The 27,432-nt window shown below is 37.0% G+C and overlaps 1 protein-coding gene across 16 annotated transcripts in view; it reads left to right on the forward strand.

Moving 5' to 3' along the window:
- The window catches only part of PARD3 (par-3 family cell polarity regulator), a 426,281-nt gene that overhangs the window by 162,503 nt on the left and 236,346 nt on the right, over window positions 1-27,432 (forward strand). For 13 of the 16 annotated variants that reach the window (XM_048952157.1, XM_048952142.1, XM_048952154.1 and 10 more), the window contains exons 4-5: window positions 2,163-2,341; window positions 16,239-16,370. In XM_048952157.1, the coding sequence (XP_048808114.1) occupies window positions 2,163-2,341; window positions 16,239-16,370 (311 nt within the window). The remainder of the gene's footprint in view (window positions 1-2,162; window positions 2,342-16,238; window positions 16,371-27,432) is intronic. The other 3 variants (XM_048952158.1, XM_048952150.1, XM_048952153.1) reach the window with 1 other exon arrangement.

Genomic DNA, 27,432 nt, shown 5'->3' on the forward strand with positions numbered 1-27,432 from the left:
GAAAGAGTGTAAAACAGAAGAACATTTTGCATTCGCTGTGCTTATATATATAGATGTAGGAGCATAAGGAGTAAGTGAACTCATGTTTGAAAATTATAGTTCCCTGTTGTAGGGTGGGTAGCTAAGACAAGCAGGATAATATGCATGGGCTGCTGCTTGGAACAAATATAGATTGGTATTTTTCTTAAGTGGCACACACTCATAGTACAGACCTTCTTTCTTGACCAGGCTAATCCAATAAATGAGAGTGCATGTTCGGAGCTAAGCCAGAAGCACAGCCACTGCTGTTAATGGGTCACTTCATTATGCTCTGTGCTGCTGTTGCCAGTCACCACAGCTGTGGCACCTTTGTTATATAGATCTCTGGTGATTTGATAGTGTACTTTTATTATGTTTACTATCTAGGGGGAAATGAGCACCTTTGCCTTCAGCTGCTTCATGAAACTTGAAGTAGTTGAAGACAAAGCAATCAAAGAAAAACTCTCAATTATGAGTTTTATTAGTATAGACTGAGTAATCAAACTGTAAGTAGAAGTTGACTCAGATATATATAAATAATTTTCTGCATAATTAACGTGATCTTTCCTGAAATATTATTTTATTTACTCCTTGTTGCATTATACTCTTATATGTGTATTTATAAAACAGAATTCTTTGCTGGAAATTAACTGTTGTGAACATCTTTGTAATGAAAATGAAAAAAAAAATCAGAGGAAGTGGAAGTAATACAGTATTTGTGGGAAAAAACACTAATTAATCCTCTGTTATCCTTGATTACTAGGTTTGACTTGAAATAGAACAACTGTTCTCATGTTTTGCCATGTACAACTTGTGCACATCTCAGCAGCATGATTCCTAACTCTTCCAAAAAACCCCAGCCATGCATGTTTTTCTTTTTTTCTGTGGCATGATCGACCATATTTCTCTGTGTCTCTATTATGCTGTGTAAAATAAGATTTTGTATTTTAATATTGTTGTATTAAGCTTTAATATAAAAGCATGGTAAAGCTTAAGACTAGTCACTTTTCAGACTGCTGCCACTGTGTTTTCTGCTGGTACTGAGCGACATGAGCCTTCAGCTTCTCTGGGAAATATTTGATCATGGCACTGAAAAATAGTCCCGGTTATCATTCTCAGATGTTGGCTGTTGTGCCTTTCCCAGTTCCCTGCTGCTTTATATTGCCACAGTTTTCACCTTTTTTTGCTTTGCATTCAAGATTCTCAGTCAGCAGTAAAGAGAAATAAAACTGATAAATCACCTCACCTCCTTTTTGGTGCTGATAGGGAGAGTGCTAAAAGATCACAAATACAGGTAGTGAAACTTCTGTTTGGGCACAGACACTACATATGTGTGGATATTTATTGTAGGATAATAAATGAAATTGGAAAAATGAATTTGTATTTCAAGAGAAACTAATGCGCCATCAGAGTTTCCAAAACTTTGACCTCCATATATGTTACAAATCCCTTTCTTTTTCTGTCTACCTGCCTGTTGCATTGTTTATTACTAACAAAATCTTTTTCTCCTGTCAGTTATACTAGTTGGAAAGCTAAGGGAAATGGGCTAAATCGTCACAGATTTTGTTTCAGCTATCAGAAGAAGGAAGAATGCAGAGCAGAAACCGATCACCTCCTTGTGTTCTCAGAAAAGAACAGAATGGATGCTTTCAAAGGAGAGGAGGCAGCCTTTCCCTGCAGAAAGGCTGCTCTGCCACCTCTTGCTCGCTCTGGCTGGCAGTGCCCACACAACAAGCATGTTGATGCAGAAATGTAGTCTGAGTCCATTCCTGGTTTTGGCATGACACTGTCTATTTGCTCTTTGTGTTACTTCAGTCAGTTGTTCAAGGTTAGGTGGTTTTTATGTTTTACACAGCAACCAACAGGTGGTAGTGATACCATTTTTGTACTTAGCAAACCAAAGAGCTGTACTAGGTTAAGAGTTTTGTTTGTCCCTCATTTTCTTCTCATGTGGTCAAGCAGTGAGACTGGTTTTAAAAGCAACAGACCTTGTCCTTGAGGAACTATGCTGAGGTCAGTAGCTGCTTACTCTACAGTATCACATTCGGCCAAAACCACCCATCCAAAGCTTGAAAAAAAAATTCTGATGTGAAAAACATTTTAAATCTAGTGAGTGTTTATTTACTGTCTGTTTCTTTCTTCAGATATGCCTCTTCATGTACGGCGGAGTAGTGACCCTGCACTGATTGGCCTTTCAACCTCTGTAAGTGATACAAATTTTTCTTCAGAAGAGCCTTCACGGAAAAACCCTACAAGGTGGTCCACAACAGCAGGCTTTCTCAAGCAGAACACCTCTGGTGTACCCACTACACATGACAGAAAGGTATATTTTGGTACACTTCTTTACCCCTCTTCATTCAATAAATGTGAAATATGCATACATTTTGAATCTTTCTGTCCTCCTCTTAATGGGTAAACCTATATTTTCAGGCCTTGTCCAACCACACTGTCAGCAGAACACTGTGCCAGTTGCATGGGTACCTTTTGAGGAAGCCCATATTGATACCCACAGTAGGCATTTCAAATGTTTGATTTTGCCATTAATTGCCATTGAAGTTCTGATTACTCCTGATTCTGCCAAATAGGACCTAAATACTGTCACACATTTTCTTTGACTGAAGATAGACGGTGTCTGTAATGATTTCTACTGATCTCTGCAGCGGTCCTGCTATCAGTGAATAATCTGCATGCCTACAGCTAGTCTGGCTCTGTCTTTCTGACATACCAATGCTCACTTTCATTTTCCAAGTCAAGTCATGCAAAACAAATATTATGAATGCTATTTCTCTTTGTTAACGCTGTTAAAACTAAAACAGTTTACTTTATGCCTGTTATTTGCTTCCTGGGTTCAGTATCTCTGCCTGCAGTCTTTTTTAGCTTAAGAAGTTTAAGAAGAAACTTTAAAGAAAAAAATAATTCCAGTGAATCATTTCTATAGAAAGTTGCACTTTTGGTTGCCATTCTGACTGCACAGCCCAAAATCCTGTCAGAAAAGAAGTAGCTTATGATAGCTATAATATAAACACAACCCAAGAACGTGCAGCCAGGACTCCCAAACTGCAGATAAAGAAGTCTTTACATACTGCTAATGAACTGAGCTACCTTCCAAGGGCTTTTGATTATTTCAAAAACAAGGCATTGAGGCCCACATTCTTACAAAGGTTTCTGTTTAACGTTGGTGTCTTTAGGTTTCTCCGTGATCAGAATTTCAGGTAGGTAAAGGCGTATTTTCACTTGTGCTGATGTGTCACGAGTGTGTGTTGTTTTGAAAGTATTTTATAGTATTCTGATTTGGAGAAGAAAAGCGATAATCTAATCCCTTCGAAGTGTTACTATTTTCAGTTAATTTTTCTGAAATGATAATGAAACTGCACTTCATTACTCTACTAGCACAGATATTGGAGAGCCATACATAGCATAATCAGATTTCTTTTAGTATGTGAAGTTAGCAGAAATTGGAGAGAATTGAACAGCAGCTGATCTTTCACACTCGTGTTCTTGCATCATTAGTTGTTCATTATGTACTTGCTCTCGATTTTCATGAAAATACTTGATGTCTACTGAAGCATGGTGACCAAAATGGAAAGGAATATATGTGATCTCATGTTGTGATGGGAAGCTAGCAACAAAAGAACATTAAATCAGGAAAATGGTGGAGAACTAATGCACATTTGTTAGCACAGCAGATACTGGTAATTGTTGTACTGGCCTTTTATTTTACATACTGTATACATCAGTCCTTCAAATAGAACAGATTGCTGAGTAGGTTATTTTTAATAGATAAGATGCAGTAAACAACTGCAATTGAGTAATAATTGCTTGTACACCATATGTTATGAATTAATACTGAGTGAATTTGTATGTTGTTTGTGTTGCCAGCATCTTGATTTCTTCATGTGAATCAAGATATATTAGTGAATTTTACTTCTCTTAGTAATTGATATTAATAATTCTCCTTTCATATCCCAGTACTAGCAGCAAATTTAATTGTATTGTTATTCTAAAATTCATTATTTTCTCTACACTGAAAGTATCTATCTTTTGTGAAAGTACTAACATTGAATTTTTGAAATATATTTAGATTATTTGAACTATAACAACTACTCAGTACTATTTGTTTTCTTAAGCTACTCAGATAACAAAAAGAGATGGCTGTGCTTTGTTTCAGACTGTTTCACTGATTATAGATGACACAGACATTTCAAGCAAAGCAATGAGAACAATCTTAATTTTCTGCTCTGTGCATTGGGCTTGTGCACCCATATATCTTTTGTGGGCGGTTGGCACTACGTAATGTTTTCACTGCATTTCCTTTTCTTGACAGCACAAGAACATATGTTCTTGGGTTGAGATTTGCAGCACAGTTGTAGGTTAGCAACTTTACCCCAGCAATATCTATATGTCTCTCATAGAAACAAGAAAAGGGTTTCTGGGAGAGCTGCCAAAAGCTTCATCCACCTACTGACTCTAAGAAGTGACATTACTTTCAGCCCGTCACCTCTAAAGAGGAATAATTGACAGGTAGAAACTCTGTCCAATTTTTGGAGTAATTAGCAGAGAGAAGCTGCATGTATCTGGCAGAAGGGATTTATTTCTCAGGGGCAAGTGAGAGAAGACTCCTCACTGGTGTTTATTTCATTTTGGGTAAGAACAATTTGAAATGGCAGGAAAACGGGCAGATGCCCAAGATCAGATGAAATTAAGAGGAGTGCTGCCATGCACTGAAGGCTGTGCAGAGCCAGGACATATGCCAGTAGTTCTGGGCACATGAAAAGAGAAAAGGGCACTGGGAAAGAGGAAAAATATGGGAGATTTGAAGGATCCTGTTGGTGAACTTACAGTGCCTTTACGTATTAGGATGGCAGTGATTTCTCATCTGCTTTTCATACCCCTTTATTGAAAAGAAACATGTTTATTGTTATGATATCCCTGTACTCTCTGTGCTCCTTTTGAATTGGAATTTTGACTTTTTCTATTTTGTTTTGTCCAGCTGTACTTACACCTTGTAAGAGCAACTTGAAACCATATATTGATGCTTTCTATCCAATAAGTACTCATGTATTTGAAGAATTATCATTATTGCATTTTTTACAACTTATTGTAATATTGGAGACTGTTGTCAGCTAGGTAATTCCTGACCTCTTCCTTCGGTGTCCTCCTGAGTGGTCTCAACAAAATGATTAAATGTCCTCCTTTGTGCAGGTATTTAAAAAGTTAGCTCATGATCATCAACCATTTTCTTAGGTAAATTCAGTTCTCAGGATTCTTTTAAAAGTGAATATTAAAATGACTTTCAAATAGAATTTTGTGATCAAGATGTATCTGTATTACACAGTGATTCAGGGCTTGACTTAATCATGTCTCTTGCTTTCTTGAGCCGTTCTAATGAAACAAGAAATCTCGTAATAAAGATATCTTCTCAAAGGCCTGCAGTGATACCTGATTTGCAAGCTGTAATTTTGTTTGAATTTTATTGAACTATACAGTTGAACAGCTTTTATGCAGCTCAAGTGCACCAGACGTGGTTCCTTCCATCACAGAATATTTTTTGATGTTGTTTTCTTTTCTGAATAACTGTTAATTTGGCTCAGTCTTAATAATGCAGTATGAAAGCCTACTGACTTAAGTAGCTGCCCTTAAAACATGAGCTGCACTAAGGAAAATCAGGTTTCCTTTCCCTTAGATGTTTGTGTTAGTATACAAAAGCATAAATGCAACAACTAGATATGTTTTCTCTTATAATGACTGTGAGTTAATTATCCCCTTTCTTTTTTAATTTGCACCTGTGTTTGTGATGAAGAGTTGCATATTATTACAAATTACTTATTTGCTTATCTAGTTAACCTGTCTTGCTTAAGACAGGGATATAGCATGGCTACCTGGCTTATGAAAAATTTCCCACAGTGACTTTTCTGAGTTTGATTCATGTATTGTTGCATCTGAGATAACAGCACTGGGATAGCATAAAGAGGCAATAATGTATACTGAGAGAGAGCAATGGGAGAGAAAAATGATTGTGCACGGGCTTCTATGCCTCTCTCGCTCCAGGATTCACCCACCTGGAGCAAAGCAAATGGCGTGCAACGTGCTCTGCAGGGTGGATCATCAACAGAAACACGCAGCTGAATATACTTGGTGTATCACTTTTTTTCCTCTTTTTGCCTTTGCCATTTAGTCAGCAGGCAGGTTTTTTTTTGTTTGTTTGTATATGTAGGTTTCCCACATCCATATTATGAGGTTGAGAATAGCCATGCCTTGTGTGAGTAACTGTTTTTAGGACATTCTTTCTTCCTGCTTGGAAGCCTTATCTTTATGGGCTCCATAAACTGCAGAGAAAGAAGTCTAAACCATGTAAGACTGACCTAAATCTCATGTAGTGTCAAATCCCTTAACTATTAAGCATTGTGTTTCTCATCATCCCCTCTTGCAGAAATTTTTATTTTATACTGGCTTGAGACATATAAATACACATATTCAAATTATCGCATTGAATTTTTTTTCCTGTGAAAGATGCAATGCCTCTAAGTCTCTTTATGAATGGAATACAAATTTTTTTTCTTTAGTCACAGTAGGGAAAAAGCATGCGTGCATTGTACAAAATGTATATACCAAACAAAATGATTTGTCCATGTCAAGATCAGATTCGAAGTGAAAATTAGTTTCATTTAGCTTTGAGTCATTTTAAAGCTGGCTTAGTGAAATTTTCTCTATTGCTGTCGCCAAAGGTGTGTTATTTCAATAGATTTTAGCTATAATTCAGAGGATTGAAGTTTCCTGTATTAAAACATTGTATGGATTTCATTTCATAGCTAAGGAATCTGATTTTCTGACTGGAAAGTCATTAGACCAACTAGGAAAAATTATAGACTAAAAGATATCATTTTGGGAGCAAGCTTATTTCTTTTTGGTGAGATTCACAGATTTTATCATTTCAGATGTGACTGTATGTGGAAAAAGAGGAAGGAAAAATAAGTTATTTACAAATACTGAAATAGTGTTTTAATGCAGAAAATGTTGCTATGGAAGAGAGAGGAATGGATATTTAAAAAACAACCAAAAAAAGTTATGTGCACTACTTTTCTTTCTTTGCAATAGAAAATCATTGCTGGTAGCTTGTCACGTGATGATAAAATAGAGCAAATGCACCCAGAGAGAGTGCAACAGAAAATAAACATAATGTGTGTTGTTTTTGTCCTGGGTTGTGTGTAAAATTCATGACTTCCATAGGATCATAGAATAGCTGAGGTTGGAAGGTACTGCTTGAGGTCATCCAGTTCAACCACTCTGCTCAAGGCAGGGTCAGTCAGAGCAGGTTGCTCAGGTCTGTGTCCAGGTTTTGTATAAATGTAGCTGCAAGGATGAAGAATGCACCACCTCCCTTCCAGTGTTTTGTCACCCTTATGGATATTCTTGTATTTCAGTGTGTATCTGTTGACTCTTGTTACTTTACTGCTTACCTCTGAGAAGAATCTGACATTCTGCACACAGTAGGAAGTAATATTTTAGTACTGTAAGAATTAAAATCTCAATGGAAAAACTCAGCATTTCTGACTTCCAAAATGTGAAAACAAAACCAGCATTTTTTACCATCAGCAGCATGTTGAGAATGGGAGATATAAAATGAAAAATCCTGGTCTGGTGCACAGAGAGATAACAGAAAATGTATATCACTGGATTTTGTGCTCTACTGTTTGCTGAGTGCTGCATATGCAGTAGGATTCAGCTCTTTGGATAGAAAAGTCAGTCGTGACCAGAATTGCTAAGAAGCAGGGAAAAAGCCAATAATAGGAATAAACAATCCAAAGTGAAATTACCATTTGCTTAATCTCTTGTTCTTTTACCTTCTTTTTTTTTTTTCCTTTTTTTTTTTTTTTTTTTTTTTCTGGGAGATATCCATTTGTGAAAGCCCACCTATCAAATTTCCTCTCTGTCCCTCAGAAGATTATTAGTGCATGGTTCTAGAGGGATCTGAGAACCTGTGTTTTTTTGCACTTTGCTCTGTGGCTGAGCTCTGTGTTGTTCACTCAATCTCTGTTCTTCATCAGTAAAGTGGGAAGAATAAGTCATTTTCTTCCAGTACTTTGCTACCCTGTCTCTTTGTGTGACGGGCTTTGGGTGAGCAATGTCTGGCCTACAGGTGAGAGAACACAGTGCTGTACCATGAGCTATGAATACTAAGGAGGATCTGAGTTGTTGAATATCTTCCTAGTGAAGGAGGAGTGTTGGAACATGCTCAGGATGTTTATATTTTCACTTCAGTAGCAGTGGTGTACGGCATTTTTCAGAGAGGTGATGAAAGCTATACTGAAGGCGTGGACCTCTCAAGTACAGAAAAATTTAAGTTGTAATCAGTGGCTGACTTTTCCTGTGCCATTCATCTAAGTGTACACATGCTTGTAAATTTCCATGTTTAAATGTTCATCTATGATTCTTTTAATTTTTTATTTTACTGTAGCAGATCTGTGGGCTTGAGGGGAAAAAAAAACCCATGGGCTTGAAATAATTGCTTGATGAGAGATTGAATAACGAAAGATAAGAAAAATTAGATTGGGAGTTCAGGTTTAGTCATTTTATTTTTAAATGTTATAGACTGGAGATGCACGTAGGTTTTCATTGGGGACAGTTTTCATCTGTTTAGCTGTAACCCAGAACTCTGTATTGAAACTGCATTTGCAGTATATACAAAGGCTTTCTGCAGATGTATATTCATAAATTTGCCTGTCTGCCTTGTTTTCATATTACCAAGGTTGTGTACTGATGCAAAACAAGTCCAAAGAAAGTCAGTGAAATTCAAAGCACAAGCCACATAGCAGGCTGGGCTTTCCTGCAGTGTCCTGATGTGAGTCTGAGCAGTGCCAGCAGTGATTATTTCAGTCTTTTTTTGCTGCGTATGTTGTGTTTTTAAATGACTTTAAGTAATAATGCAATGAGTATCAGTCATGCAAGAAAAGTAGTCTCAGACTAGTGTGATTGAGGAAGAAATGGTGAACTTCACTGGATGGGAATTAAAACTAAGACAGCCTACTCACCTACTGGGCTTAGTTCTGTTAGGACTGAATTTAGGTCTGAAACAGATGCTGCTTGTCCTGCCTTGGTAAAGTCCTCAGGAAAGAATCTGGCCGAGGCCTGAAATGACTTTACAAGACTGATGAGTCAACTGATCCCTCAAAGTTGAGTGCTTTCCTGGGAGCTGAGTCCCCTCTACTTATTGTTAAATAGGGCAAATGGTGGTTTTAGTAAGGGCTGATAGGGAAGAGACCAATGGTTGTGGTGCAGGGAGGGCACAGCTGGTGCATCCAAGCCTTGCTGCAGCCTGCAAGCCTTGCCTTGCTGCTGCTTTGGTCAGAAGTCATTGCCCTTCTCTGCTCACGTATTAAAGCAAGGAAGACAGAAACAGTTAAGTTTTCTTAGCTTGAGAAGCTAGCATGGTTGCCCTGTCCCCTTCACTCCATTTTTGTTGTTGGCCTGCAGGTGCGATTTTCTAAACACAAAAACAGCCAGTAGAAGCTTTCAAATATTCATTTTAGAGGTATGGCTGCCTTAAAGCATTTACCTGCACTTATCAGGACAGTACTGGCAAGTTACAAGCTTTGCTTCATCCACACTTCCATGGCATTTGTCATTCTGTCAGACTGCCTGTCTGTTGTCCTTTCTCACATGGGAACAAAATGTATTGTGGAGAAAGTTCCACCTTTCATACCACCGACATCTGTCTCTGATGTCATGGGCCAACATCATAAAGTAGGAGGCATTACTTTCAGAGCAGCCCTCATAGCTTTTTTTTGTGTCTGGAATTTAATTACATGGCTCTCCGAAGGAATCAAACGAAGAGATATTAACAGTAAAGATAAACAAACAACATTACAAATGCTATTTTCACTAAATCCAGGTAGACACAGAGCACTGTATAAATTTGGATACAAAATAAAATACCAGTGAAAATGGCAGGGTTGAGCACAGTTGCATTATTGCATATAAACAACCATATAGATTGATACATAACTGGAAGTAAACAATACTTTTGCATCCTCTACAGTAGCATGGCAAAAAGACATGGGAACTGACTAAATGTAAACAAGAGGTATCACTGTGCAGATCTTCTTGTGTGGTACCACTGGAACTGTCACTTTTGGGGGCTCTGTATAACTCATCTCCAAGTATTTTTCAGTTTTACTTTGGACATTATTTTACTAGCTTTAGAAGAATTCATGAAGACATTTGAGATATATGCCTATACATTTAAGTACACTTTCTAGGAGATGTTCTATAGAGTGAATATTTCATTTTTGTGGGAGAAAAAAAAAAAACACAAGAAAAAAAGTGAGAAGAGGAAACTGTTTTCAAAGTATGGTGTGTACAGGAAGCAGAAGTGTTGCTTCATGGCATTTTAAACTAACTGATTCATTTATTTTCCTTTAAAATGATGCTATGAAAAATGGTGCCTTTTTAGCATTGTTTGAAGATACTCATAGAACTAAAATCCAGTTTCAGAATTGTAGTTACAAAATATCAACTACCATATGCTATTTTGGTTGTTTAGCATTATGTTTTTGAGGCTTTATTGTGAGAATAGTAAGTAAAGAGTGAATTGATTAAGAAGCTTTTTTTTCCTGTCTCAGTCTGAGAAAAATCAAAGTACCCTGTGTAGTAAGTTTTGGTTTTGCATGTATACCTGCAAAGTTTGTTACATTTTTTGTTTTCCTTTGTAAGCATGAGAGATCAACAGAATGATTTGGATGTATAATGTCACACTGTTTAGTTTATTTTTAGCTTAATCCATGTTATTTGGTGCTGAATAGCTTCATGCAGCACCAGATGTGCAGGAAACTGTCCATTCTTCATGGCCCCAGCTCAGTGCTCTTTTTCAGGTCAGTGTTTCCTTGTCGATCAAAGGACAGCATAGAATATATGAATTGGAATTGCACAACTTTAGAAATTTCTGAACATAAGGTGATAGAACTTAGGCATAACATTGGCTTTTAAATTATCTTTCTCATAAGCATGTAATGAGCTATTGTTAATGCATAGTAAGTTAATTCAATTCGTGGAGCTACAGGAGGGGTCATTTCTGAAGACAAATCTTTCTAGATTCTCTAAAGTCATCAAAATGACTACAGAGTTGTCATTCTTCACGTCTATTTCCATTATAAATAAGGAATGCAAATGACCGTGTTCTTTATTAGAATATTAGATACTCATCTCCTGTATCCTAAAACAATTTTTACCAGTTGGCTGGAAGTGATCCATGTTGCAGGTCAGAGCCAAGAACAGGCATAATAAAGCTGAGATATTTCATTAATACAGGAATCCTCTCTTTACTCCTTGGGGAATGGCCTAAGATTAGAGATTCCTGATAGTGGGTGACTGAGACCCGATCCTAGCTGCATGCATTTGATGGCTAAACTGTATCCAGATTATAGTATCTATGTAGGTTGTGTTCTTCAATACACTGCAGAGCAAAGCAAGCTTTGAAACTAAAAGGTAGAATGATAAAACAAACTGGATTTTCTGAGAGGAAAAGGGTGATCGACAAAGCAGTAGTGTTAGATTCTTAAGATATATGGGTGTTTATAAGGAATGAGTTACTTATTGACTGGTACAGTTCCTTTTGAGGAAGACTTGAAAGCTGGTATAATTTGTTTTTAAAAAGCTGCTGATGGATAGCAAGATTGGATCCAAGTCTGACCTGTATGTAATGTTTTTTTTAGTAAATTTCTATATGTACATCACATTACTTGGTTAATTAATTTCCCATATATAATTATTTTTCCTGTAACAAGCACAATTTATACAGTTTTTTCTTTTTTTTTCTTTTTTTCTTTCTTTCTTTTTTTTTTTTTTGAGAATCAAGAGTTCACTTGGTCTTACATATTCATTTATTTAAGTCATAAAGCAACAAAAATCCAGTATAACAAAATAAACATGAGTCTGTTTACTGAAACTTAAGAGGGCATGCAAAAATGCGTGTGTACGTATATTATTGTGTTGGTAAACAGAGATTTGTATCAGACAGATCTGTATTTACATAAAAATGCTTTGTTAATTGCTGCTTTTGGAATTAGTGTGTGACATCAAACTGACCAGTGCCTAGCATGGACAGAGTGGAGCATGAAAAGAAAGAAGAGCAGCTTTTTTAGTCATTGAGCCAATAAATATATTCACAGACACTTGCCCAGAGTTGGTCAAATGAAATAGTAATTTCAAAGGATTAAACAACTTTTCATCTCTCTTCAGCATGGAGGTATCAACCTGAGACTGTCGCATGGTATCAAAAGCAAAAAAAACCAAAAACCCTTTTCCAAAATGTTCTGCATACATGAAAGAAAAAATACAGCCAAACATTTTCAGAGCCCCAGATGGTTTCTTGTATTGAAGGTCCTGAACAAGATGTGAATGACTTGCTGTAGAAATAGCTAAAGGGAAAGCTTGGTAGAGATCTTTGGATCTCCTTCCAGAGAATTGCCATGAAGAAGTCTTCAACCTCTTCACCTTCTGTTGTATGCCCATATAGAAATAAAATACCAAGAACTCATTGCACTTTGCATTAGACATACGTAAGGGAAAAGCAAATGAAAAATACCCTACTTCTTCACTATTTGGAAATTGGTGTAGTGGCAAAATTGGTGTAGTGGGCAGGGATGTGTCACCATGCGGTGTGAAGGACGTTCTGGTTGTGTTAGTCATGCTAGGAGTCTTTAGTGGTACAAATGCAGGTTACAATCACTAATGAGTTTATGCACTGACAGCCAGTAATTAAAGTACACTGATCATAATAATGCATCATTTTATCTACAAGCTACAAAGTCTTTGATGAGGAGCTTGTTATATATTGCAAATCATCTGAAATTAAAAGCACAGCAAAAGCACTTCACTGTTGTCCCTTTCACCCAAGCCTCCAGCAAAGCCCTGCAGGGACAGAACACTGAACTAAATCTTTAGGAGTTGGATTCTGTATCCTCATTAAAAATACTGCTACTATTAAGTACAGTGGCATTATATAATATAATATATAAATATGGTGATTTGACAGTTTTAGAGTTACATTGATCAATTTTTATTTCAAATATCATAAACTTGCCATTGCCCACGGTCCCCAAAGATGTTTGAGAAAGAACCTTTTTTTAAAATTGCTGCATTTGACTGTAACTGATGATGCGTGTCAGTACCAGTCTCAGGAGGGCTTCCAGCTGCAGCTCCAGAAGAAATGAGAATTCCCTGTGTGACCCTGATGGCTTCTGCACTATGAAATCTTCTCTTAATGGCATTGAAGTTAAAAGCAGCACACACCTTTCCAGTTGGATGTTTGGAGCAGGCACGCTAATGCCGAATCATGCTGAATGGAAGAAAAATGGTCTGGGTTATTCATTGGCATATTTTACAGAATGTATGTTTGTTTGCTTTAGATGGCAAACAGCTGTGCAGCTGCTTCAGCAAAAAAGAAAGTGTGGTTCTTACCTATGGCAAGTTGCTTTTCTAATGTTTTGCTGTTCGGTTAACACCACCAAAACTGCGTATGATTCCAGCCCTGAAGAAGTTTTTTGTTACGTGCTGATAGTAGTAATATTTTGAGCTGAGCTGCAAAGCACAACTCACAGGGGCTGCATCTCTGCCCTGTTCCAGCTTTTGTTTCTGCCATCCAAAAAGTTGATGAGTAACTTTGGATGCCTCCTGTGTAAAAAGAACTGGTTTGCAGCTCAGCAGGAAAAAGGCAATCTTCTATGAAAGTGGACTACAGCAGAAATATTTTGGTAAATGGGAGGAATATATTCTTCTGGCCAGTACAGACATTACTAGGCACGAACTGGTTGCAGAATTTCTGACAATGTCTTCTGCATCAAACAGAGGCCCAATTTATCTTACTCTCAGCATAAATAATTTCATCTGCACTGTGTGCTGTGGCATTTAAGACATTCCACAGCAGGAGGTTCCAGTATAAACTGTAAGCAGTACCGCTGTCCTGCATAACTCAGGTCAGTGCCACTTAGCATTTGAATGACTGAAGGATACTTCCCTGGATGAGTTTTCATCTTTTTTTCCTTCTCACTCTTGCAAAAATTTCCACTGTATGTGGCTGGCAGATGTTGCATGGACAGAAATCTTTGTGTAGCGTATATAAAAGAAGTTTGTTTAAATGTTTGTACTGAAAATTGTTAACATAAATCAATAGAAAAATGGAATTATCTATAAAATACAAAGGTACAGAAAACATCTCATTATGTCGGATGCAAAAATTGTCCATTCAGATGGGGTGATGATCTGTCTGATAACAGGTTACCATCAGATAACAGTAACTCATGCACCAACTGAAAGGAGTGTTTTTGTGCTTAAAATGATCCTCCTTTATTTCTTTGTCCAGATCTTGATTTTGTTATTATAGCTTTTCAGAACTTTGAGCAAGAGAAATTGTTGTTTTGGCTGATAGGAACTGTGCCACCTCTGTCTTTGGAGGAGAATGGAATAAGGGCAGCATTAGGAAAAAAATCAATGCTGCTTCCTGTCCTTTATGGCTCCTCAGAGGGACAGCTGTACAAAGCATCAGCTTCCACTATCCCTCTCCTAAGCAAGAGGCTGTTTGCTGTGTGCTTAATCACACTGGAAAAGTGGAAAATTTTAATAGTTGAAAGATATGAAGTTTTTACTCATTTGTGGGAGGTTAAGCTAATTTATGATGGGGATTTGTTCAGCAGGTTACTTGTGCAGATGTATTTTACAATATCTTGTGCTGGTTGAATTCAAGCTTTAATATTTTGAAATTGATTATTTCTTTTCTACTACAAAATCTCTTTCAAAAAAAGAACTTGTCATCAAATAAGAAAGCTCGAGTTTAGTAAGCAAGGAAAAAACCTGCTCTCATCAAGAAAGCCCTTGAAAATTCTATTTATCACAGTTATAATGATAGCTCAATTTTCTAGGAAAATATGTCATAGCTTTATAAGAAATCAAACTGTAAGATGCAATTGTAGAGGGGAACTGATGCTACAGCCTGTATTTTGGAGTATTGGACAAATACTGTGCTAAGCAAAATAAACATCGATAGCCTAAATGGGGAAGGAAATACTTATTATGATGGAATGAAGTATTGATTTTAAATGGTAATAAAGTAGAAAAAAAGTATTTAACTACCAATGTACACTGATGTTTTTAGGTGGTGGCTTTTTGGTATTTTCTTTTGTTACTTTCTTTCTTTTTTTTTTTTTTTAAGCCTTTTTCAAGGCTAAGAAGAATTTCAGTTCCATAAATGCTTTGAATTGGATGGAATTGTATAAATGATCAATTTTTCCATTGACTTTGGGTTAAGGGTAACTCCCAGCGTTAAGGATCTACCTCTTGTGTTTTTATTGGTTTTTAGTGATCAGACTGCATAAGGATAAAGTACCATTAGAGGCTGAGGAATATGTGCATGTGGGGAAGACAACTGAAACTGTAACTTGCCCATTGAAAAGACTTAAAAATCTGTCTCAATGTGACGCGTGTATTTCCATTGGCACAATCTCTGTCTGCTACAGTTTTACAAATATGGCTGTATTTGTTTACTTTCAGCAAACCAAGAAAACAGAAACAGCGAAAAAACCCTTAAAATGAGAAAAGCAAGCTTGATAACAGTTCCAAATGTTAATTCTTTACTTAATATGTTACATAATAACAATACTGAAAAGGAGAAAGAAGTATACTACCAGTTATAATCTTTCCTTATGATGTGGGATGAGAAATTCCAATTTTGAGCTCTCTACCATATTATTTCAGTGGAAAGGAGCATACCTGGAGCAAGGAGACACCTTTAACTTTAAAACATACTGACTTGGGAAAATTCTGCATTGGACTTACATGTTTCTAGGGGGAAGGTTGTATGGTGTGTTTGCTTTTTTAAGGAGCTGGGTATTCTGAAAGCCTGATGGAGTATGTTCTTGGGAAGTCTGTGCACTAGAGGTTTGAAGTTGGGAAAGGCCGGTAGAGAGGCACAAATGGGAGCAACAAACCCACAGAAGGCTGTGTTTGGACTTATCAGGTGCTAAGGAAGGGGAGCTCTTGAAATGGAATATCTTTACACGCGCACACCAAGCAGTCAAGTTGTATGTTCTGGTCCTTGAGGTCAGCCAGACCTACTTTCTCCTTTGTCCTTCTTCTCTTTGTATGATTTTAATAACCAGCTGCATTGATAATGTGCAAGGACTGGTTGGGTTTTTTTTATATAAGATACTTTTTTGTTTCTTTTAAAATAGAAAGATGAAAACTACAGAAGCCTACCACGAGATACTAGTAGCTGGTCTAACCAGTTTCAGAGAGACAATGCTCGTTCATCGTTAAGTGCCAGTCATCCCATGGTGGACAAGTGGCTGGAGAGGCAAGAACAGGTAATATATATGTATATATATATATTACTTTATCAATCTAATCTTTATGCTACTGCAAAATATTACAAAAAAAAAGAAAAAAAATATTCTTATGTGATATTGGCTCTCTAAGTGAGATTCAAGTACCAGAAATACACAGACTGAATTTGTAAGGGATTGTGTCTGCTTCCAAAATGCTGCATTAAGACTGAAAATAGACAGTTGTAAATTATTTCATTTTTGAGTTACACACCCATTTACGTAGTATATGGAGTGCTGCTGTTCTTCACAACCAACACCAACAGAATTAATTTATTTACAGAGTATAATTTTGATAAATATTTTGCAGAAGAAAGTTAATAATATTAGTACAAAGAAGCCAAATATGGATCAATTTTGACATTGTACTTTGAAATATTTTGTTGTTCATACCCTTGCAACATAGTTTGATTATAAATTAGAAGAAACTGCTATCTTGTTTATTTAGTGTACATTTTTACCGCTCATCATTTTGGAGTTTTTTGAAACATTGAGTAATTTTGACTCAATTTTTGTTTATTATTTTATTTGTTGATAGTCCTAGAAGGTGAAAGGTGAACTTATTATTACATAACAGTCATATGTTGTGTTTGTCTCAAATTTTTCAAGAAATGTCCTGAAAAGTACAATGGAAATGCATCTTTATTATGGAGACTGGAGGTATAACAGCAACTCCATATAAAGAATGGTGAATATAAGGGCTTTTTCCTTATGTTTCCTCCTTATACAATGTTGAGATTTTGCATTGAGCATAAATGTATAAGGTTTGTATTTTATAGCAGCAGGATGTGAAAACAGAATTTATTTTATACAGAAGGATCTCTGCCCTTGATCCTGGTGTTTTTTCCCCTGCACATTCCGTGGCAGGACCCATGGTGGCAATTTCATTGCTGTTTTTCCCTCAGAGTGGACACAGCTAGTGTTGGTGAGTTCAGCTGCTGCCTCTGCACTGAAAGGGGAAGGTCGGTGCCCTGAGCTGGAGGTGTCTCCCTGCTGGTGCTTTGATGTTTTCGAGGCACGCTTCAAGTATCATTAGATTTTCACTGTGGCAGTTAGCAAAGCTGTTGTCTCAGCAAAAGAGGTTGGATTAGGAATCTTAATAGTGATCGTCCTGTAGAATATTGGGTACATGAATATTTTAATGCATGGGAATCCGTGTTAAAAGAAGTATTACGTTTTCTGCTGATTTTGGTCTCTGAATGGCTTACCTAGTTCAATTTATTCACAAATTAGGTAAATGGTAGTCTGAAAGTGTATATGTTTTGCAGGCTAACTGGTTGAAATCTGAATTTGCAAATTTTATGTTTTGTTTGAGTAAGTTTTTGGCTTCTGGTCTCTCTTTTGTTGCTTTCCGAAAGAGAGAGGAGGATCCATTCTTTCGATGTGTTCTTTCGAATTTGCCTGTCCCTTTGCCATTTCATGCCAGCAGGATAATTAATTAGGCTGAAAGCTGTTTAACAGGATATGAACAGGAGGTGAGGATGGGGTGATGCACAGCTCTGCAGAAAGAAAGGGAAAGGCCCAGCGGAGAGTGGAGGAAATGCAGAGAGAAATTCCCTTTGGTTTTGGGGTTTGATCTCTGGTATCTTTTTCAGTGTCCTCTGTGGGCTCTTTTTTCTTCCCCCCCCCCCCCTCCCCCTTTCCCCCCCACTGGTTTGGCCTTTCATTTTTGTTTGCCGTTTGTTTAGTTTCACAGAAATTGAATCTGGAAAGCCTGTTAATAACAGAACCAGAATTTTCAGAACACAATCAGGTTCTTGTTCTTTTAAAAAAACAAGTAACAAGTTGTGTGTGTATCCAGTGCCTGTGCTGGAAACTACAAATAGATGAGCTAATTGTGCCGGAGACAAAAGGCCAGACCTATCTTACTGACCCTGGCTTCAAAGCATATTACTCATTGAAAAATGTCTTTCAGTTTATAAGCTTTCTGTATTTAGGTTGTGCAAAGCGCTTTTCTTACAACACCGTTTGCCTTATCCTCTTTCCTTCTCCTAGCTAAAGCTCTGTATTCAACACCATAGAAATGCTGTCAGTGGAAATGGATAATCTGAGAGCAAATGCAGAAAGGAGGGACTCAAACAAGGAGGTTGCAGTGTAGTTTGCTGACCTGGCAAAGTCGGTTCGTTTAGTGACTTCCAGCCCTGTTCCTTTATGTATAGCACAGCATGTGCATAAGAAGTAGCAGACACAATGTCTGGCCAGAGGTGTTGGGCTGTGCTAAGAAACCAGTTGTGCAACACTGACAGATTCCAAGAGTGGTGACAGTCCTTGTCCAACCTCCCTCTGTGGCTCTGCAGACTAGACAGCAAGTGCTACCATTTGTCTTGCAGGCTCCCAGAGGCTTGTTGTTAGGAAAGGCTTTCTGGGCTTGGGCTGAATTGCTTCTCTCAAATTTTCCACACCTCCTCCTTTGAATATAAGGAGAAAAAAAAAAACAACTTCAGGATGATCATTGTCAGTTTCTACCATACATGAACATTTACTGGAATTGCACTTTGAGGAGGGAGGGTGTGATGTGCCGAAGTTATTTTTATGTGGGCAATGCCTCATTTCCAATAAGCAGAACCACAGAGCAAACGGTAATCTTGCAACATCACAGCCTGCTCTGCAGATGGAACTGCAAGACACCTCCTTTCTAGGAAATCATTATAGGCTGCTGTAGCAGGGACTAATCAAAGCACAGAATTAGAAATGTTCTAGTAGTTGTTAGAGAAATACTTCTGTAGATCTGTGTAAGTTTTAGTGCCTTAAATGGAGGAACGCTCAGAGCCTGTTAAAATTCCTTGAAGTAATTGCTTTTGCTCCTACCTATTGTGCTTTACTAGGGCTCTGCTAAATTGGAGTGATACATCAAAGAAGTGGAAAAGATTAATTCTGCCTCCTGCATCCTTTAAGACGTTCTGTTTGTGTATGCTGGTTAGCTACTACTGCCTGAGGTTTGTTTCCAGTTTAGTTCCGGAGTTCTCAACTGTCCACAGGGCAAATTGATCAGTGTAATTCCTAGAAAGCTGTGACATTTCTCATGACCATGAAGTCAGTTATGTGAAATTGTTTGTACCCAAGAATCACCTTGCTACCATAAAATCAAATATCTAGAGACCACTTCAAAATAACTTTAGAAAGGTAAGCCCTTTTTTTTTTTTTACTGCTTCACTCAGTAATTTCACTCGTTCTGTTTCGTAGATCATTAAGTACTAGTGACAACATTTGTGAGCTTTAACTTAATTCTCAAATATTTTAGGAAAAGAAAAAGTTGTTTTTGTTCTTTGCCTTCCCCTCCACAATACTATTTTTTCTCCCACAGCAACCAAGCTTTGAGGAAAGGCTTGAGATTTCTTATTTCCTTCCAAATGTATTCAACTACATGGTAATGTCACTTTCATTTGGGAAATCTATTTTTTCTTGAGCTCACCTAAAGACTTACTCAAGGTCTGATCAAATCTGGAATCATGCTGTTTTATAATAGAGAGACATGAAAAAGGAACATAATAAAGAGAAACTTTTCACCAGTTTCTGAAGTTTAAGTATACAGAACACTTTTCTTGTGTGGTCATTTTAGTTTCATTAATCAAATATTGAAACTGTTAGCAACCAGGAAAACTTGAACTGAAATAGTATTTTCGGTGCTCTACTGCAAAAGCCTATTTTGCAGAAGGATTAAGAGCACCCTGCTGTTCTCAGTAGTGGGAAAAGGGGCAAGAACAGCAGTAAAGGGAAATTCTACAACTACCCTGCTTCATTTGAAAGCAGTTGATCAGATTTCCAAGTGTAAAGAGGTTTGTTCAATTAAACTTGTACATAAATATACATGTATGTGATGTATATCTGTACATATGTGTACTTGCCAGTAAATGAGAGCAAGGCAGGAAATGAAGTGAAATTTCATGCCTATTACTGAAGAATAGGTCTGATGCCTAAAATCCTTGTAGCTTCTAAGTAGCAACCAAAGCCAGAGATGAAAGCAAATTGAATCCCGAAGTGGGAAGAGAAGTGTTTACTACTGCTATCCTCTTGAGCAAAAATTTGCTGTGCAGAATACTCTCAGTAAGTTGTTTGTGACATCCATCCAGTGATCTTATGCAGTTTCTCAAGTTGCTTTTTCAACAATGAGATCAGACATTCAAATAGTATACGGTTTTATCTCCATCTACAGAGTATCTGCCTTCAGCTGTTATTTTCAGCAAAATAAGGCTTGCTTTTAATGTGATTGAATAGACTTTCTAAAAACATTCAGATGGTATAAATTAGTGCATTTCAGAACTATCTGTTGAAAAAGGAAAATTGGAGCTTTAGAGATAGATCGGTGCATTTGAATCATTAATTTTCTTTGGATTCTTATGCTCCATCTTAACCATGTTGTCCAATTTTTCATCAAAAGCCCTACTTCTATTTTGTGTTTTAATACAAGGATAGAAGGTAGAAATGTAGGCTTTTTTTTTTTTTCTTTTTAGTTCTGAATGTTATATAAGGTTATAGCTAATGCATATGATCATCTTTATTTTCACTCGTGTGCCTCTTTTGTGTTTGTCCTTGTCCGACAGCTGTGTTTTTATTTATTTATTTCTCCACTACTTCTGTAACTATACAACATCAAAGTCTGCAATTTCAGTGCTTCATGAACAGAAGATGGAGAGGCTTGTGGAGCTGCAGGCTGTTCTTTGCCTCAAATTGTTCACATGTACAGATAGAAACTTCAGGAAAAATATCATCGTTAGGAATTCTGCTAATTTAAGACTTGGTAAAAGGATTAGTCAGATTTCAGTCTAACTTTCTTATCTGTTATTCTGTGCAATGCCAAGATGGTGTCTCCTTGCTTTCTTCCCTATCGAGTACATAATTTTGTAATTTGTCTCTTGTGATAACCTTAATGAATACAGAACAATAGCAACAAATAAAATGTAAAACAGAAGCATGATTGTAAAGCTTCTCATGTTCAATAGAACACACTTCTGTCTTTCTGTTTAGCTGGGCCTGTTCTGTTTTTTGGGGAGAGAGTTGAAATCTTCACTGAGTGACCAGGTCCAGCCAGGAGGCGGTGAGCAGAGCACATCCTTCTCATGTGGTTTGTGTCTCTGTGTCTGCAGCAGAGCTATAGGTGATGGACAAGAAAAGCGGCACTTGGCATGTGACACTGAATTAAATCTTAGGCCATAGCTGTAACTATGGGCAGGTAGAATTAGTGGCCAGCAGTTATAGAGGATTTGCATATAGTATATGTTAGTCATAGAGCTGATCAGGCCTCAAGGTGCCCCTGCAAGATTTTAGTCTCTGCAATCACACATTCATATGCAAATCCAGCATTTTTACTACTTCAGGCAGGTTCTTGGCAATTGTTTCCTTTCTCTCCTGTGTCACGAAGAAGGTGGAAAACTTGATTTGGCTCAAGATTATTTTCTGTTAGCTGCTGCTACTATAGGTAAATAGGTACCTCCTTCCCCCTTTGTTTTCATACATCTGCACGATTTTAAGTAATTTAGCTCAGGAGCTAAAAGCCCCAGCTGATACATAAGCTGAAAGTGCTTGCTTGGCTCCCGTAAACACAAGAGGAGTGCTTACGTGTTAGCTAGGGCAGCAGCTGCATCTACTCCTGTACCAGTGAAATACCTCATCTGGCTGCCAAAGAGCACCTTGATTCCTTGAAGCCACGCTTAAACAAAGGTGTAATTATATGTATGTATGAAGATTATATTATAAAATACATTACAATATGATGTGATGTAGTTAATATAACATAACATAATGTAAGCATTATAACATAACTATTTTGACTAATTAGACCTTTGGGATGCTTTATGATGCTTTTGACTTCACAGAAGAATATGATATTAGGTACTGCTAATCCTTGTATGACCACACAAAAGAATTTTTATTCTGTTGACTTTTTCGATATTTTCTTCCTATTATTATTACTATTATTGTTAACATAGTAATCATCACTATTATAATAATCATCATTATTACATTAGAAAACTCTACTGTGCAAAATAAACTCCAAAATGAGAAACCTGTACTTAGCTGTTTACATTTTGAGAACCTGCAGAAATACCCCCAGCTCCCTACTGTTCAGTAGCAGTCTCAAGTCTGTCTCAAATCAAAGTGAAGGAGGACAGCCAATGAACTTCCAGACTGGACCCCTATGAGCTACTTCCGTGGCTTCAATTCCAGATTACTTTATTTCAGTATCTAAAAGCCATCTAACTTTTCATGCTGGAATATATTGTCATGTATTCTGGATTCAGAAGAATCTCTGCATTTTGCATGTACTTTAGAGATGACTATACTAATGCACATATTAATATTCTCTAAATGCATATATAACTACAGAAAAAGAAACATTAAATAGAAAGGCCCATCTTCATAATAACACGTCAGCAGGTACAGAGTTAAAATTTCAAATTTCAAACTACAGTATGTACTGGTTTTAAGAAAATATTAACATGGAATTTAGAAGTCTGTACATTTTTATGCAAGATGGACATTTATGGATGTGATCTTAATTGTATATTTTGGAAAAGAGTTTCTTTTTCTTATTTGTCTTGGAGTTACAAACAGCCTTGAAGTTATTTTTCAGTGCTGAGCATTTCAGTTTATATGAGATAGGATGTTGGAATAAACAGCTTTATTGCTTGGGGACAGCTGTAGTAGTGCTGCTTTTATAAACAGCATTTCATGCTGGCATCTATCTTGTTCTCCTTCAAAAATAATCTGTCATTTCATACTGTGTATTAAATAGGCGAGTCAGTTTTGGGGCTACAGGCTGTGCTCGGTTATGTGCTGCTGTGTAGATATTAATGCAGTGGCAGAATGTACTTGTGTATGTGGAGAGAAAATAGTACTTTGCAATTAAATATGCATATGCATACATATAGAAGAGTTGATTTTACAAAACAAAAGAAATGGAACAACAACAATAGTGGATTTTAATGATTAGTAGGAAAAGCATGCAGCACATTCAGGTGTGCATCATTAATGGACAATCTTATAGACATGGACGTACTCATAGGAGTGTAGATGGACTGGGCTGAAGTCTAAACACGACCTCTGTTCTGCAGAGCCTTTCTGGAGAGCATTGGCCTTTTTAGGGTAGCTGTTTTCCTGCCCTTTTGGACCAAAGTATTTAAGTAATCATGTTGTTATAGTAATTAATGGTAACTAAGCTTTGGTGCCATGGATGGTATGTCATACTCTTAAATTACATGCAGATTCTCTAAGAAGCTTTAAATAAATCATTGCTGTTATTTTTCCTATCTTTTCCAAAATACTTTGCAGCACAGTACCACCTCTGGCTCCCTTCACTGCTGTCTGCCTCTGATAGCAGGGCAGTTAAGGACATCTGAAAGTGTCCCGCTGTGCACAGAAGAGCATTTCATCCAAGGAATGTTTGAGATCTTCCTCCTCTGCTTTTAAAAACTTGTTTTCTCATTCTTTCATTACGTTGCGGAGGAGCTTTATCTTTTAGTATGTTTTCTTTCTAGCACAGACATACATGTTGTTGTATCCCAGCTGGCTGTTTGTAATAGCAATAGTCTTGCTGTGTTCACAGCATGCTTGTTGCTCAAGAGCCGCAGTGGGCAGCGCAAGGAGCTGCTGGAGGTGCCGGCAGTGCCGCAGCATTGGGCACAGAGCTCCTGCTGTGCCAAAGGAACACAAGAGTGGGATGCATTAGGAAAATTAAAATTTGTCCTCATTCCCTTAGAGGGCAATACAGTTAATGAAAATAGATCTCACCAAATTAAAATAATTTATTTCATTAGTTTACAGTGCTATAAAACTTTTCGGGGCTGTGCAGCCCTTCTGTACAAACCTGAAATAGATGCAGTTCCACTGTTTGCTTCAAAGATCACAAGGTTAAAAGTTTTAAGTGTATTAAACCAATTCTGTTAATTGTGCCTATAGAGGATTCTCTCTTGCCCTTGGTCTTCTTAATTTCAAATTAACATTCTGCTCAGTCTGCATTCCAGCCTTTTAACTGAAGTGTAAATATGTAAATGATTATATGTGCCATTGCTGTTTAAGATGAAATTTTGCATTTTTGTTTCAGAAGATGGTACTGGTAGTATATGATATTGATATTTTTAATGGAAAGAAAAAGCTTTCACTTTGTATTCTCATTTTCTTGTTTGTTTTTCTTCTTCCTGCATTCCTGCTCTGCATTTCATACTATAGGTTTCTGTCAAACTGATTCTTCCTTTCTTCCTAGGAAAGAAGTGAGGCCATCTCAAAACCTCAGCTCCTCAAACCCCTTTTCTGTTTCATTCTCGGGTGTCCTTTTTCATGTTCTATCAGAAAGACCATCCAAAATTGGAAAGTTATCTCAAATATGTTTTTTTTCCTCTGTTCCTTACAAATCATAAGGAAACTAAAGACTGAGAATTTCCTTTATTTTGCTGCCAAGCCAAACTGCAATAACTCTGCATTAGGAGTCAGTCTGCCCTTAGTTAAAGCCCTGAATTAACTTAGTTTTCAGTTAATTTGATTTTCATTTTAGAATTTGCTTGACTTGAAACGGAAAAATAATTGCATTTTTTATTATTTTTTAATAGTCAAATTTTCTTCCTGGTACATTATTGTCTTCTATATGGCTAATGTCACTTATTTTCAAGAAATATTTATATTTAGAATTTGTAATGGAAGCTGTACTGTTCTCTGCAAAACAGTGCAATGAGGTCCCATCCAGAGAAGAGGAGCTCAGCATTTTTTGCATCTCATCGTAGGTTTTAGAGGAGATTCAGATGAATCCCTGCAGAGTCATGCAGGTCATTTAATTCCAAACTGAACAGAAGTAAAGCAAGAGTGCGTATTTTGAGCAAGGGAAGATGACAAATTTTATCTGAATGGGAAACTTATCTTTATCTAATTTATTCAGTTATGGCAGGGTGATTTTTTTCCTTTTATGAATTATTAATGATAGGAAGATGCTTACAGAAGAAAGCCAAGTTTGACCTGAAAATTGTGGAAGAGATAATTAATTCATTTTCCGTTGATCTAAATAACAGTCATTTTCTTTTTAAAAAGCTTGTGTGGACAAGTCATTTTAATGACACGGTTGCAATTTGCTGTAAAAGGGAACGGAACTGTATAACTTAGAGTTAATAATTGAATTATATGGAGTAATGTGTCTGGGTTTTTATTTTATTTTGGGTTTCAAATTTAATCTTGATTTTATTGCTTAAGTATTTTATTGCTTAAGTAAGTCCTCTTTGGCTGTATTAAGTGGTTAATGTAATTTATAGGATACTTTGAGATATGTCATGATTCTTCATGAAATGACACAGCAAGATTTAGTGAGTGCAGCAACTCAGTGAATGGAATTACGTAATACAACCTAGTTGATGGGCTATACTGTGAGATTTTAATTTATTTAATCAGTGTAACGGGAAGATAAAAGAAGATAATGGACCAGCCTTGCCAATTCATTCATTGACTGATTTGAAAATAAGCCCATCCTAAGTTTATCTTGAAACTGCTTGGAATTGCATCCGATGCAGATAGGATAGGTAGTATCCACGGCTGGGGGAGAGAGTGAGCAGAGAGAAGAGAAAGTAGTTTGGGAAGGGTGTATTAAAAAGTCATCTAATTTTGTGTGTCTCACATACAAAGCAGAAGCAAATTTTTCTCTTTTTTTGTACTCTTTCATCAGATCTGATTTGATCAATAAAAATGTCTTCCTAAGAACCAGCAACTGTCAGCTGCCTTATGGCATTGGTGAGAATTTACACTCAGTCCCTATACCAGAGCAAGAAAAGTGCTTTGTGACTCTGGTAGAGAAATGTTTCACACTCAGGGTACACAGAATTAAAATAAATACAGCAGAACTAATGCTTCCATGAGGAAGTAATCGATTGGAAACATGTGAAGCAAGCGGCACAACAATTATTAATGAACTGAACATTTCATTTAATAGACTGCTGTAAAGGTTTTACTTTAGAAATAAATACTCCTTTTAAGTTTTGATCTCTTGTATGTTATGTTTTAAGAATTCCATATTAAGGTATCATTCACTTTCATGCCAGCTGCATATGATTACTTTAACTTCATTTGGATTTAATTTTTAATGCTATTTTTTTTTTTTTTTTCCCCAGCCTGGAGATATCTATTTATAAATCTGAGCAAAATCAGTTTGCTATTTGCATTATTTTAGAACATTTGCCACTTAAGGCATTATTTGTTTTCACAGTTTAAAAATTAATATTGAGGCCAGCATACATACACATGCAACTATTTCCAAAAAGAAAAAAAATAAATGTATCTTCCGGCTGTTTATTGCAAATATTTTTACAAACTGTGGAATAAACACCTTTGGGGTGAGGTATTGAGTATAAACAAAACCTCTCTGCTCCTACCAATATTTCTTCCGGTGGCAGGCAGCCAATGTTCAGTCTCTTTATATCAAAACTTAATTTCCTCTTCCTCGTGGACATCCTCATTTGTCTTCAAAAATCTTTACTTTCCTAATATGCAGGAATTCATGATTGCTTATAATTTCAAGTCATTTATCCAGAGAACAGACTAAATTAAATGCCCCAAAAGAAAGCAGTCATATCTGAGCATCTCTATTTGAATTATTGAAACTTACACCGAGTATTCCATCATGCCATTTTTATTTATCTTGATTTCCTAGGCAATAATTATAACAACAAAGCACAGAGTTCAGAAAGTAACCCCAGGAGTATCTTGTACTCAGTAGGAATAGTTTTATCTTCAGAAATACTCTTTTAGCTCATTCTTTCTTCAAACTGACTGATAGGTTTTGCTGGTGATTCGAAGGTCACACACACTGCTCTCTGTGTGAAGGAGACATCTTCAGATGTTATGCGCGATGGTGAGGATTGCAGGGCCCTGGTGTGGCTTGCTGAGAGCCAGGCCTGTTGAGGGGCACGGATGAGGGGGGAATGAGTGCAGGGCATGTGGCTTTGGTTGGAGCTGCCAGTGAGCATGTAGCCACTTGCTGAGGCTTGCCTGGCCCCAGTTACACCTTTTGGGCCACCTTCCTACTATTATATCCGTCCTGTATGGTATATTCTTCTTCAGTTTTAGAGAAGAA

Source organism: Lagopus muta, chromosome 7 (genome assembly GCF_023343835.1).
Source record: "Lagopus muta isolate bLagMut1 chromosome 7, bLagMut1 primary, whole genome shotgun sequence".
Taxonomy (NCBI): Eukaryota; Metazoa; Chordata; class Aves; order Galliformes; family Phasianidae; genus Lagopus; species Lagopus muta.